The 12,095-nt window shown below is 59.8% G+C and overlaps 1 protein-coding gene across 1 annotated transcript; it reads left to right on the top strand.

The window, feature by feature from the left end:
- The first annotated feature begins 2,495 nt into the window (after positions 1-2,495).
- Positions 2,496-10,454, top strand: LOC138723334 (cell division cycle protein 20 homolog). Its single transcript, XM_069862280.1, has 11 exons — positions 2,496-2,504; positions 2,634-2,751; positions 6,155-6,303; positions 7,372-7,468; positions 7,830-7,958; positions 8,331-8,527; positions 8,875-8,969; positions 9,171-9,402; positions 9,512-9,637; positions 9,808-9,925; positions 10,276-10,454. The coding sequence occupies exons 1-11, from the start codon at positions 2,496-2,498 to the stop codon at positions 10,452-10,454; spliced, it is 1,449 nt and encodes a 482-aa protein (XP_069718381.1).
- The last annotated feature ends 1,641 nt before the right edge of the window (positions 10,455-12,095 follow it).

Consider the following 12,095-nt stretch of genomic DNA (forward strand, 5'->3'; position numbering starts at 1 on the left):
TTCTTAGAAGGATTTAGTGAGTCCTGGGAGTCCCTAGATTGGTCCTGGAGGGTCTAGAGAGATCCTGTGGGTCCCTAGAGGGGCCTTGGGGCCTCTTAGAGGGATTCAGGGTATCCTGCGGGGGCCTAGAGGGCTTCTGGGTGTCTGTAAAGGGGTTCTGGGGGTTCTAGAGGGATGCTCGGGGGTTCTAGAGGAGTCCTGGGGTCCCTAGAGGGGCCTTTGGGGGTTCTTCGAGGGATTCGGGGAGTTCTGGGGAGCCCTAGAGGGTTCTGCAGGGCTCTCGAGGGGTTTTGAGGAGTCTTAGAGTTATTCGGGGTGTCCTGGGGACCCCTAGAGTCGTCACGAGGATTCTAGAGGGGTCCTGTGCATCCTTAGATGGTTTCTAGGGGTCCTTAAAGGAGTTCTGGGGGTCCTCGAGGGGTCCTGGGGAGAGTGAGATGATGCAGGGAGATGGTTAAGAAAAGGTTTAATAAGAGGACACACAGAAGCCCTCTAGAGCCCCCAGGACCCCTCTATGACCCCCAAAACCCCTATAGGGAAGCCGAGGACCCCTCTAGGGACCCCCTAGGCTCCCTCTAGGACCCCTTCGAGCCCCTCTAGGAACCCCTAGAATCCCTGTGGGGATCCCAGGACCCCTCTGGAGTCCCCCAGGACCCCGTTAGGACCTCCTAGAACACCCCGGGGACCCAGAACCCCTCTAGGGCTCAACAGAACCCCTTTAGGGAACTCCAGGCCGCCTCTCGAGCTCCCCTGCAACAAGGTGGGGATCAAAGGGGAAAAGAGCGCCCCCCCAGCTCAGTGCCGCCGCCGTGTGGCCGCATCGCGGTACTGCAGGAAGGGCTGCAAGAGGGTTTTTTTTTCTTTCTAAGTTTAGGATAGAACCACCTAGAAGTTTCTAGACCCAAACAGCACATGCGCGTTACGCCTTAAAATCGCTTTATAAGGAGGTGTGGAAAGGGATTTTCCCACTGCGCATGCGACCTCCAAATCGGGCGAAGCAGTGACCGCGTGGACTGCCAGGGCCTCAGACGCTTCTTGGTATTTTTCTTTAAAAATGTTGGTGTTAGTCCCCATCGTTTATACCCTTAGCGTTATAGCATTGATTCTCGTGTTTTGCCTTTGTATACGTGTATTTTTTCCTCATGAATGTCCGCAATGTAAACTATTGTGTTGTCGTGCTGACTCGCCGGAGGCATCAGAGGCGGGCCCGGAGGCACCGACGGTCAACGAATCGGAGGTTTAAAACTGTTTTATAAGATGTTGAAGCTTTGTCGAGTTGATTAGTTTTAGGATAAGATGTTACGGTTTTGTAGGCTTAAGTAGTTTTTAAGATAAGACTTGTGGGTTTGTAAGATGTTTATATTTGTTAAGGTTGTAATATTTGTTAAGGATATTGTCAAGAAGATGCTTGTGATTGTAAAATTTGCTGGACGTTTTGTTTGTTGTTGTATTGCGCATTCTTCTGGCCTTTTTCTCTCTCTGTCCTTCTGTCTTTCACACCGCCATGAAGCCAGCGATGTTGAGCCACGGGGCGGTGTAAGGGGCCGTAACCGTTGAACTGCTTTGGCTCAACATCGCTGCCAACGCCCCCACGATCTCGTAAGGGATCTTTATTGCAATGAAGAGCCGATCTCGTGAGCGCTGCCAAACTGTCCCCAACGGAAAAACCATGACATCCACCCGAAGTGCGCTTACCGAGTGGCACCTGGGCATTCCTGAAAATGGTTGGACTATTCGGGGAAACCGTGGACTGGGGCGATAAATGGGGGAGCCTCTGGCTTCTTCGTTGCTCGGTGGGCTCGGGGTGCTCGACTTCGTCATTGCTCGGTGGGCTCAGGGTGCTTGACTTCCCCATTGCTCGGCAGGCTCGGGGTGCTGGACTCCTTCATTGCTTGCTTCTTCGTTGCTGGTGGACTCGACCTCGTGTGTGTTGCTGTGTGTGCCTTCGCCGGGCTTCCTGGAGCTTGGAACATCATCATCACCCCGTGGCTGTGTCTTCATCATCACCTGCACCGAGACCGATCCAACGGGACATCGCTGGATTCGTGGTGGTGGTAATTAGCCGCATCTCTACCGTCTTCTTGCTTAGGGGTTCTAACTTTTCCTTTCTTTTCCTCTCTGTCCTGTCGCTGTTGTCAGTTGTTAAAATAAAGCTCACAAGATTGTACGGCACCTGACCTCGTTTGTGCCTTAATCTTGGTCTCTTGGGATCGTTTAAGAACCCTCCCTGATATTGGATCGGGACGCATCTCCGAGTGTCTTGTCTGCTCCTTAAACCTTTTCTCTCTCCTTCTCTTCCTGTATCTTTCCCACCACCGATCACACTTTCTATTACCCATGATATACACACACAACAAGAAAAGTGCCTGCAGAACTAACCGCACAAGAAATTTGGGATAAAATCTTTTCTTAACGATCTCCCTGCGTAATCTCACTCTGTCCTGCGTGTCCGTGAAGGGTAAGGGCTGTGATCCAGCTCCCGGGCTCTGGCGTGGATGGACTGGGCGAGGTCTAGAGCCCCCCAGGACCCCTTTAGGACTCCTCAGGACCCCTCTAGGGGCCCCGTAGGACCTCTCCAGGGCCCCTCTAGCGACCCCTATAGAGCCCTCTAGGGCCCCCACGGGGTCCCCCAGAATCCCTCACGAGCCCCGAAGGACCCCTCTTGGGACAACCAGGACCCCTCTAGAGACACCCAGGATCCCTCTAAAGCCACCAGCACCCACAGGACGTCTAAACAGCCACCCAGGACCCATTTAGTGATGTCAAGAACCCCTCTAGGGACCACCAGGACACCTCTAGCACCTCCAGGACCCCTTTACAGACCCCCAAGATGCCTCTCGACTCTCCAGGATGACTCTAGGTCTCCCCAGGACCCCCTGAATCATTCTAAGACCTTCCTAGAGCCTTATGGGACCCCGCTAGAACCATGCAGCAGGCCCCTAGGGGCCCCCAGGACCCCTCTAGGACCCCCAGAACTCCTTTAAGGACGCCTAGAAATCATCTAGGGATGCATAGGACCCCTCCAGAACCCCCGTGATGACTCTAGGGGTCCCCAGAACCGCCCAAATAACTCTAAGGCTCCTCGAGACCCCTCTAGAGCCCCTCGAGGGACCCCAGGACTCCTCTAGAACCCCCGAGCATCCCTCTAGAACCCCCAGAAGCCCTCTAGGCCCCCGCAGGATACCCTGAATCCTTCTAAGAAGCCCCAAGTCCCCTCGAGATCCTCACAGGACCACTCCAGGGACAACCAGCACCCCTCTAGGGACCCCCAGAACCCCTTTAAGGACCCCCAGGAACCCTCTAGGGATTCCCCAAGACCCCTCTGGAATCCCCTAGGATCCTTCTAAGACCCCCCCCAGGGCCCCTCTAGGAACCTGCAGGATTTCTTTAGGGATCCCAGAACCCCTCTAGGGCCCCCCAGGGCCCCCCTGAATCCCTCTAGGAACCCCCAAATCCCCTCTAGATCCCCGCAGGACCCCTCAAGGGACAACCAAGACCCATGTAGTGACCCCCAGAACCCATGTAAAGATCCCCAGGACCCCTCTAGGGACCCCCAAGACTCCTCTAGAACACCCCGGGATACTTCTATGACCTTCCCCGGACCCTAGAGGGGTCCTGGTGAGGGGGGGAGTTGTGTCTCCAGAGGGGTCCTGGCCTTCCCTATAAGGATCCTGGGGTCCCTACACGGGTTATGGGGGGTCCTAGAGAGGCCCTGGGGGAGGGGGGGGCCTAGAGGATTCCTGGGCTTCCCTGTGGGCTTTTGGGGGTCCTGAAGGGGTCCTGGGGGGCCCCAGAGGGGTCCTGGTGTCCCTCGAGGGATTTGGGGGATCCTAGAGGGGACCTGAGGAGTTGCTAGAGGGGTTCTGGGGTCTCTAGAGGGTTCTGAGGGGTCATAGAGAGGGCTTGGGCAGCTCCAGAGGGGTCCTGGGATTCCCTATAGGGGTCTTTGCATCCTTAGAGTGCTTCTGGGGAGACATAGAGAGGGCTTGGGCAGCTCCAGGGGAGTTCTGGGCTTCACTCTAGGTGTTTTGGGGGTTCTAGAGGGGTCCTGGAGTCCCTAGAGGGGGCCCTGTAAACCCCACCAGCACCTTGACCCCCCACGACTCTCTTCCCCCTCCAGCCCCCCAGTTCCCCCCAACACCCTTAGGGCTTCGCCCTAGCCCCGCCCCCAGGCCCCGCCGCAGCCAATGGGAGGGGCCCGTCCCCGCCGCAGCCAATGGGAGGGGCCCGTCCCCGCCGCAGCCAATGGGAGGGGCCCGTCCCCGCCCCAGCCAATGGGAGGGGCCCGTCCCCGCCGCAGCCAATGGGAGGGGCCCGTCCCCGCCCCAGCCAATCGGAGCCGCGTCCGCGCGGGTCCAACCGCCGTCGGGGCTGCGGGAGCTCCAACCGCATCGCGGAGGTTCGGGCGGCAGCGGGTCTGGGGGAGGCAGCGAGCGGCGGGTCCGGGGGAGGCGGGGAGGGGCGCGGAGAGGGGGAGAGAGGGAGGGGAGGGAAGGGGAGAGAGAGGAGAAGGGGCAGGGGAGGAGAATGGGGGGAGAGGGGGGAGGAGGAAAGGGGAGTGGCCTCACGTGCCTCCCAGGACCCATCTAGGACCCCCAGGACCCCTCTAGGGACCCCCCAGGACCTCTCCACGACCCCCAGGATCCCTCTGGAGCCCCCCAGGCCCCTTCTAGGACCCCCCCCGGCCCCGTCTCGGGACCCCCAGGACCCCTCTAGGGACCACTAGGATGCCTCTATGTCCTTCAGGACCCCTCTAGAGCCCCCCAGGACCCCGCTAGGACTCCTCAGGACCCCTCTAGGAACCCCCTGAAGGACCTCTCCACCACCTCCAGGGCCCCCCTAGGGATCCCTAGGAGCCCCCTAGAGCCTCGGGACCCATTTAGTGATGCCAAGGACCCCTCTAGGGACCCACAGAACCCCTATAGAACCCCAAAAACCCCTGCAGGACCCCCCAGGACCCGTCTGGGGTTCCCGCCTGGGGGAATTGGGGTGGGAAAAAGGGAGAAGGAGCAGCTTGTGGAAGAGACTCTTGCAGCCCTTCCTGCAGTACCGCGATGCGGCCACACGGCGGCGGCACTGAGCTGGGGGGGCGCTCTTTTCCCCTTTGATCCCCACCTTGTTGCAGGGGAGCTCGAGAGGCGGCCTGGAGTTCCCTAAAGGGGTTCTGTTGAGCCCTAGAGGGGTTCTGGGTCCCCGGGGTGTTCTAGGAGGTCCTAACGGGGTCCTGGGGGACTCCAGAGGGGTCCTGGGGTCCCTAGAGGGGTTCTGGGGTGTCCTATGGGTGTCTTGCGGGGGTGCCTAGAGGATTCTGGAAGTTCCCTCTAGGGGTTTGGGGGTCCCAAAGGGGTCCTGGGGGTCTCCAGAGGGGTTCTGCTGTTCCTAGAGGGATTCGTGGGGTCCTAGAGGAGCTGTGCAGAGGGAAAGAAAGGGAGAGGAGGAGGGAAGAGAGGGAGAGCAGGGTGGGAGGGAGAGAGGGGAGAGGGAGAGGAGGGATGGGAGAGAGAGAGAAAGAGGGGAGAGGGAAGGGGCAGGAGAAGGGGGGCAGAGGGAGAGGCCGGGCCAGAGGAGGCCTCAGTGCTGAGGGTGCTGAGGATCAGCCCAGGGCCCTGGCAGCCAGGCTGCAGCCCAGTCCCGTTGCTGCCTGCGCTGACGCCCTCGCCTGCGTCCCACGTGCAGTTGATGCTCGAGGCGACCCTTCCGCTCGAGGCGATTCCCGAAGCGATTCTCGAGGCGATTCCTGAGGCGATTCCCGAGGCGATTCCCAAGGCGATCCCTGCAGTGATCCCCGCGGCGCTGCTGCAGCCGCTCCCGGCGATCCCCGAGGCCCAGCAGAGCTCAGCCCCGGGCTCAGCCCCATCAGCCGCAGCTCCAGCGCGATGTGGTGCGGCGCAGCCGGTGAGCGGGGAGCGGTGGCAGAGGGGGGTGCGGGGAGCCGAGGGGCTCTGGAGGCCGGGGGCACAGAGCTCGGCAGCCTCTAACTGGTGCGTTAGACGGGGGGCAGAGCTACGAGCGAGTTGGGCTTTGGATGGCACGAGCGCTGGGAGTCCCGCTCGTCTGCGAGGGGGGATGTGGCAAAGCGCCGGCTTGGCTGCCTCGGGAGGGCTCTCCTCTGGGCTCTTGCGTAGCTGTCAGACAATATTGATGCATGTGAGTGCAGGTAAACGAGGATCCAAAATGCAGAGGAGCCAAACGACCGCTCGGCCAGATCGCTACATTCCCAGCCGTCGCGCTCTGAGGATGGAGGTGGCCAAGTTCCTCCTGAGCCAAGAGCAGGACCCTGCCTTGGTGTCACCCACCAAGAAGGTGAGCGTGTTGCTGAGTTGCAGGGACTGCGCTGCTCCCTCCCAAACGCCCTCGCGGCCTTTCCCAGGGAAGCAAACTGTAAGTTGTGTCGCGTGGTTGCGTGAGGCTGACAGCCCCGAGCGCCGCTGCCTCCAGCTCTGCCCTTGAGGAGCCGGGGATGAGGTTGGAGCTGTAGGGCCTGGGAATGGAACGGGGACGCGGGACCCTGAGTGAAGCTGTTCTGTAGGGTCGTGTCCCTGGGAAGAGCCTCTGGCCCTTGTGGGAGCCAAACACAGCTTTGCTCCGTTTTAAAGCCTCATCGGCCCAGGGTACAGAGCTCCTAGGCTGTGAGCCTGTGCCCAGGGACACTGCTGGCGGGAGCTGTTCCAGCACAATGTCTGCGTGGGGAGCCGCTCTGGAACGTGTCTGCTGGGTTCTGAAATCTCTGTAGGAAGCATTTGGTTCCTTGTGGCTGTGGCTTTGTCCGCTGGCCGTGAGACACTGACCTGGCCGCTCTTCTGTGCTCAGATGTGAGCAGGAGAGCTTGCTGGTGTCTGAGGAAAAACCCCTTGGAGCTGTGTCACGGGTTAGCCCCAGCCCGGCTGATTTCAGCAGCTAAAACCGTGCAGTTGCGCTCCCAAATCCCTCCACTCCCCACACCCCTGGAAAGGGGGAAAGGGAAATGAGAGGAAAGAGACTTGTGAGTTGGAAACTAAAACCGCAGCTTTAATTAAAATTACAATAATAATAATAATAACGGTTATTGATCTTATTAGGAGTGGTAATATATATATATACACAAATATCTGAGATCGCGCCCTCGATGACTCAACGTCACCACAGATCCTGCAGAGCAGAATCGAGGGAATGGCTCCACAGCCAGGAGGGAGCTGAGCTCAGGAACTGGAGTCAGGAACACGCGGGTCCAGGGTCGGGGGCAAACAGAGAGACGAGGTCCTCAGCGGCCGTCACAGAGGAGGGGGCCGACCCTCGTGGTCTTTGGGTTTCAAAGCGAGGGTGACGTAGATGGGATGGAATCCTCCGTTGGTCGCTTTGGGGTCACGTGTCCTGTTCGACCTGCCTTGACAGGCGCGCCAGAAAGCCTGGGCAGTGAGGCTGAACGGCTTCGATGTGGAAGAGGCAAAGATCCTGAGCCTCAGTGGAAAGGCTCCGAGCCCTGCGGCAGGTGAGGGACAGGCTCTGGGTGAGTCGACTCGGCTGGAGAGCCCTGGGGAGGGGAACAGCGGCACAGAGGCTCCGCATTTGGAGGCATCGACCGGCTTCTGGGAGCTGCTGTGCACACCGGGCTCTCCCTAATCCTTAGGTGTCCAGCGGCTGAGGGGCTGTGTGACAGCTCCAGAGAACTGATTTACCAGAGCTGGTTCAGCAGTTCACCCCGGCAGTGCTGTTAGCGCCCTGCATTCCTCTGAGCGTGGCTCTGCTCTCAGGGCTGCATTTTCCCCGGGAGGGATTTCTCCTCGGGTGAGCAGGGCTTAGCTGGGAGGAAACGGGACCTCCGGTTAACAGAAGTGTTTCTCTGCACACAGGCTTTCAGAACAACGTCACAGCGCTCTGCGGGCACGAGGTGATGCCTGGGTGCGGCAGGAGGAAGGGCAGATACATTCCCTGCGCGCCAGAGGGGGTCCTGGATGCCCCAGACATCCGTGATGACTATTGTAAGTGGGCTGCGATGTCGCGTGCTGGGCATTGAGATCGTTGTGTAGCGCAGTGCGGTTCCTAGGCCAGCGTGGTCTGAGGGACTGGAGCTCTGCCTGGGCTGTTTCGGTCTCTTCTGCCCTCGGGCTGGCATGGACCACTTCTGGGGTGAAGCCTTGTAGGAGCAGTGGTCCCGAGTGCTGGGCAGGTGGCTTGGACTGGGGCTGGGGGACACGCATACCTGGTGGAGGTGGAATAGGGTTGGACTCGGTGATCCGGTGGGTCTCTTCCAACCTGGTTATTCTATGATTCTATGATGAGCACCGGTGAAGGGCAGGGCTCTCCAGGGCAGCGCAGGGTGGCCTGCATTGCATTGCTCTTCCAAACGGTAGATCTGAATCTCCTGGACTGGAGCTCTCAAAACCTCCTGGCGCTGGCTCTGGACACCACTGTCTACCTGTGGCACCACGTCTCTGGGGAGATCATCAACCTCATGGAGACGGAGCACGTAGCTGATTACGTTTCGTCTGTGTCGTGGGGTAACGGAGGCAGCTGCCTGGCTGTTGGCTTGAGCAACGGTGAGGTCCAGGTGAGTGCAGGAGTCGAGCTGGAGCTGTTTAGGGGTTGCTGGAGCTGTGGGGCCTTGGGACGAAGGCTTGGCTGGCGCTAGAAGGATGCAACGCGCTCCGACTTGCCTGGTGTGGGCTGGAGATGTCCTCCGGCAGTGAGCAGCTGCGGCAGTGAGGCAGAGCTTGGGTTTGGGGTTCCTGACCCCTGGCGTTCTCCTTCCGTTCTGCGGGCAGGAGATACAAATAGTTCCCTGCTCCCAGAGTGAGCAGGCTGAATGGCAGAGCCTGCGCGCTGCGGTTTGTAGGGCAAAGCAACGGGGCTGGCGTTTCCTGGCCCTCTGGAGAACTTGTTGTTCTGCTTCCCTAGCTGTGGGACGTGGAGCGTCGGAAACGTGTCCGCACGCTGAGCAGCCACGTGTCCCGTGTCGGGTGTCTCAGCTGGAACAGCTACATCCTGTCCAGGTAAAGCAGTGGGTGGGGTTGGAAGGGCGGAGCGGAGCTGGTGCAGATCCTTGTGGATGTGCTCGGCTCACGCCAAGAGCCCGGATCTGCCGGCAGCACCGGTGTGAAACCCTGTGGCAGGTGCAGCCGTCCTGCCCCAGCGCCAGGATGGCTTTTCCCAGCACTGTGTGCAGCCTGACCCTGTGAGCCTTCTCTCTGCAGCGGGGCTCGCAGCGGCTGCATCCAGCACCACGACGTCAGAGTCGCTCAGCACCAGGTGGCCACGCTTGCTGGTCACACGCGGGAGGTGTGTGGCCTCAAGTGGTCTCCAAACGGCCGCTTCCTCGCCAGTGGTGGTGACGACCACGTGGTGAACATCTGGCCGAGCAGCCAGGGGGGCCGTGGAGGATTTGCTCCAGCGCAGAGCTTCCGTCAGCACCAGGGTGCTGTCAAGGTGAGCGCGGGGCAGCTGTGGGCTCGCGTTTGTGTGCGAGGCAGCCGTGCGGCACTGCCTGCGCGCAGGGTGCTCGTTGCACGCCTCAGGCTGACCCCTCTTCTGGCAGGCTGTGGCGTGGTGTCCGTGGCAGCCCAGCGTTCTGGCCACTGGAGGCGGAGGCGGCGACAAACGCATCCGCCTCTGGAACGTGTCTTCTGGCACCTGCCTGGGCAATATCGATGCCCGCTCCCAGGTGAGACGTGAGCGTCGGCTTGGATGTAAACAGCTTGTGGTGGGACGCCTGAGCGGAGCTGCTGGCTCCTGAGGCCCCGAGGCAGGGCCGAGGAGGGGGCCGTGCTCCTCTCGGGGTGCTGAGCATCGGCACGAGCAGCTCGTCTTCCCTGCATTGCCGCCTCCTGCCAGGTCTGTTCCATCGTGTGGTCGACCACCTACAAGGAGCTCATTTCGGGCCACGGCTCCGCAAAGAATCAGCTGGTGATCTGGAAGTATCCAGCCATGTCCAAGGTCACTGAGCTGCAAGGTAGGCAGGGCCCTTTGCCTGGGGCAGGGAGGGCTGCTGGCGGCTGAAGGAGACGTGATCCTTGGGTGGAGCGGAGCGGTGGCCCGAGCTGGAGCTCGGCTGGTGCGGGCTGCTGAGCAGAGGCGTGTGCTGCTCGAGGGAGGCCCTCCTGGGGGCTGCTGAAGGAACGCTGTTGGTGCAAATGCCCGCCTGGGCTGTGAATTCCTGCTGCTGCAGCCCGGTGCGGGGCCAGCTCTGCGAGCTGCTGGGGTTCCCGGGGCCCACGCAGTAAATGTGAGCGTGGTGGCAGAAGCAGAGGGAGCGGGGCGTGCGCCGAGCGGCCCGTCCCTGAGCGCACACCTCCTCTTCAGGTCACACGGCGAGAGTCTTGAGCATGGCTCTGAGCCCCGATGGCGAAACAGTGGCCTCGGCTGCTGCGGATGAAACGCTGCGACTCTGGCGCTGCTTTGCGGTGGATCCCATCAGGAAGAAGGAGAGAGAGAAGGCAGACAGAGTCCAGAGCAGCTTCATTCGCCAGGCCATACGATGAGGGCATGGGGGTGGGGGGGGAGCGGGGAAACCTGGTTTCCCCTGTACATAGTTTCAATGGTTTCCCCTGTACATAGTTTCAATGGTTTCCCCTGTACGTAGTTTAAATGTTAATAAATGTTAATTAAGGTTTTAAAATTAACCAAGTGCTTTCCTTTGTCTTTTTTATGGAGTCTGCTGGAAGAGAAGGCCGTGGCTGATGGGAGCAAGCCCAGCGTGGATGCGGAGGACGAGTCCCGCGGTGTCCCAGCAGGACGGTCTCCAAGCCTGGGTCCCCTGCCTTCCTGCGCGCCGAGGAGGTTGCAGCGCCCTGCGCCCTGCGTGCTGCTCACAGAGACAGCCCTGGGGTGACGGCTGGGACGTCAGCGACTCGGGAGCGATCGCAGGGAAGCGTCTGCCGAACCGCCGAGCCCAGAGGCGTGTGGGAGCTGAGAGACCTCCTGGGAACGGCTGATGGTGTCGCCTGGGGATACCTCGTGACGGACTTGTGGTAAAGGCTCTCTAGAAGGCCCTTAAGGCCTCTGGGGAAGGGCTGCTCGTGTGGGGACCGGTGGGTCCTTTTCTAAGGAATTGAATAACGTGAGCCGGGGGTGGCCAGGGCCTGCGGGCAGCGGCGACACCAGTGCTCCTGATTCAAGGAGCTGAAAACAGCTACGGGAGGAAATGCAGCTGCCTTTCTAGGGGTAAAGGTAACAGGGGAATTACCGTATCAGGACAGCTTTCAGAAGGTAAATAGATGGATGGCCTCCAAATACGCTTTGGGGTTGGTCCGTGCCCGTGGGGCAACGTGGAAAGGAAGAGGAGTGTTAACTGCACGAGGATCCCCCGTCAAGCACCGAGAAGAAATCCTGCAGTTGCGGGAAGACGTCGGGCAACGGAGAGAAGCGGCGTTAATGCATCGCAAGGCTCCTCGGGTGGGAAAGTCCCCGATGAAGGTATGTAGTGGACTGGCAGAGCGAGCAGCTCGAGGGCAGCAGGAAAAGGTATCTTGGTATTAATCCCTTCTGTGGAGAGGGATCTGAATATCCGTTGTGGGGGGATGCGAATGCGTTTGAACAATAATCCCGTCCCTCTCAAGTGCCATTTCTAGCGATGCTGATCTGGAACTGGCAAAATCAGTGAGGGCAACAGCAAACGAGAGGGGGTGGATGGTGACCCCTACAAAAGAGGCTGTAGTTTCTCCCTGGTAGTGCTAAAATTCATTGAGAAAAAGCATCAAGAAACTCACTGGGGAGCAGAGGCTGTCATCGATGATTTAAGGGGACAAGTAGTTAGCGTGAGGATGGGCAGGCTTGCTAAATCCATTGTGGGGAGGCCTGAAATCTGTTTGAAAAATAATCCCGTCCCTCTCAAGCGCCCTCCCCTAGGAGTTGCTCGCAGAGGAAATGCCCCCGGTGATCCCTGGCAGAGAGATTTCTCTGAGCTGCCCAGACAGGGCGGATCCCGGGACCTGTGGGGACCAGGAGCCACATTTTGAGGCTGGCCAGAGGCATTGCCCTGCAGCACCGTCAAAGCAAGAGAGGTGACTCAAACCTCCTTGTAGGGAATTTGACCAAGGTTTGGAATTGCCATAGGCCTGTTGTCAGCTAGAGGTCCTCGCTTTCTGGCGGGGATTGTACAAGAGCTGAGCCGAGTCCGAGGA

Source organism: Phaenicophaeus curvirostris, chromosome 8 (genome assembly GCF_032191515.1).
Source record: "Phaenicophaeus curvirostris isolate KB17595 chromosome 8, BPBGC_Pcur_1.0, whole genome shotgun sequence".
In the NCBI taxonomy this organism is placed as follows: domain Eukaryota; kingdom Metazoa; phylum Chordata; class Aves; order Cuculiformes; family Cuculidae; genus Phaenicophaeus; species Phaenicophaeus curvirostris.

Coding starts and splice junctions, on each gene's coding strand:
- LOC138723334 (XM_069862280.1), top strand. Junction 7,469..7,829: donor GGCTCCGAGCCCTGCGGCAG/GTGAGGGACAGG, acceptor CTCTGCACACAG/GCTTTCAGAACAACGTCACA. Junction 9,638..9,807: donor ATATCGATGCCCGCTCCCAG/GTGAGACGTGAG, acceptor GCCTCCTGCCAG/GTCTGTTCCATCGTGTGGTC.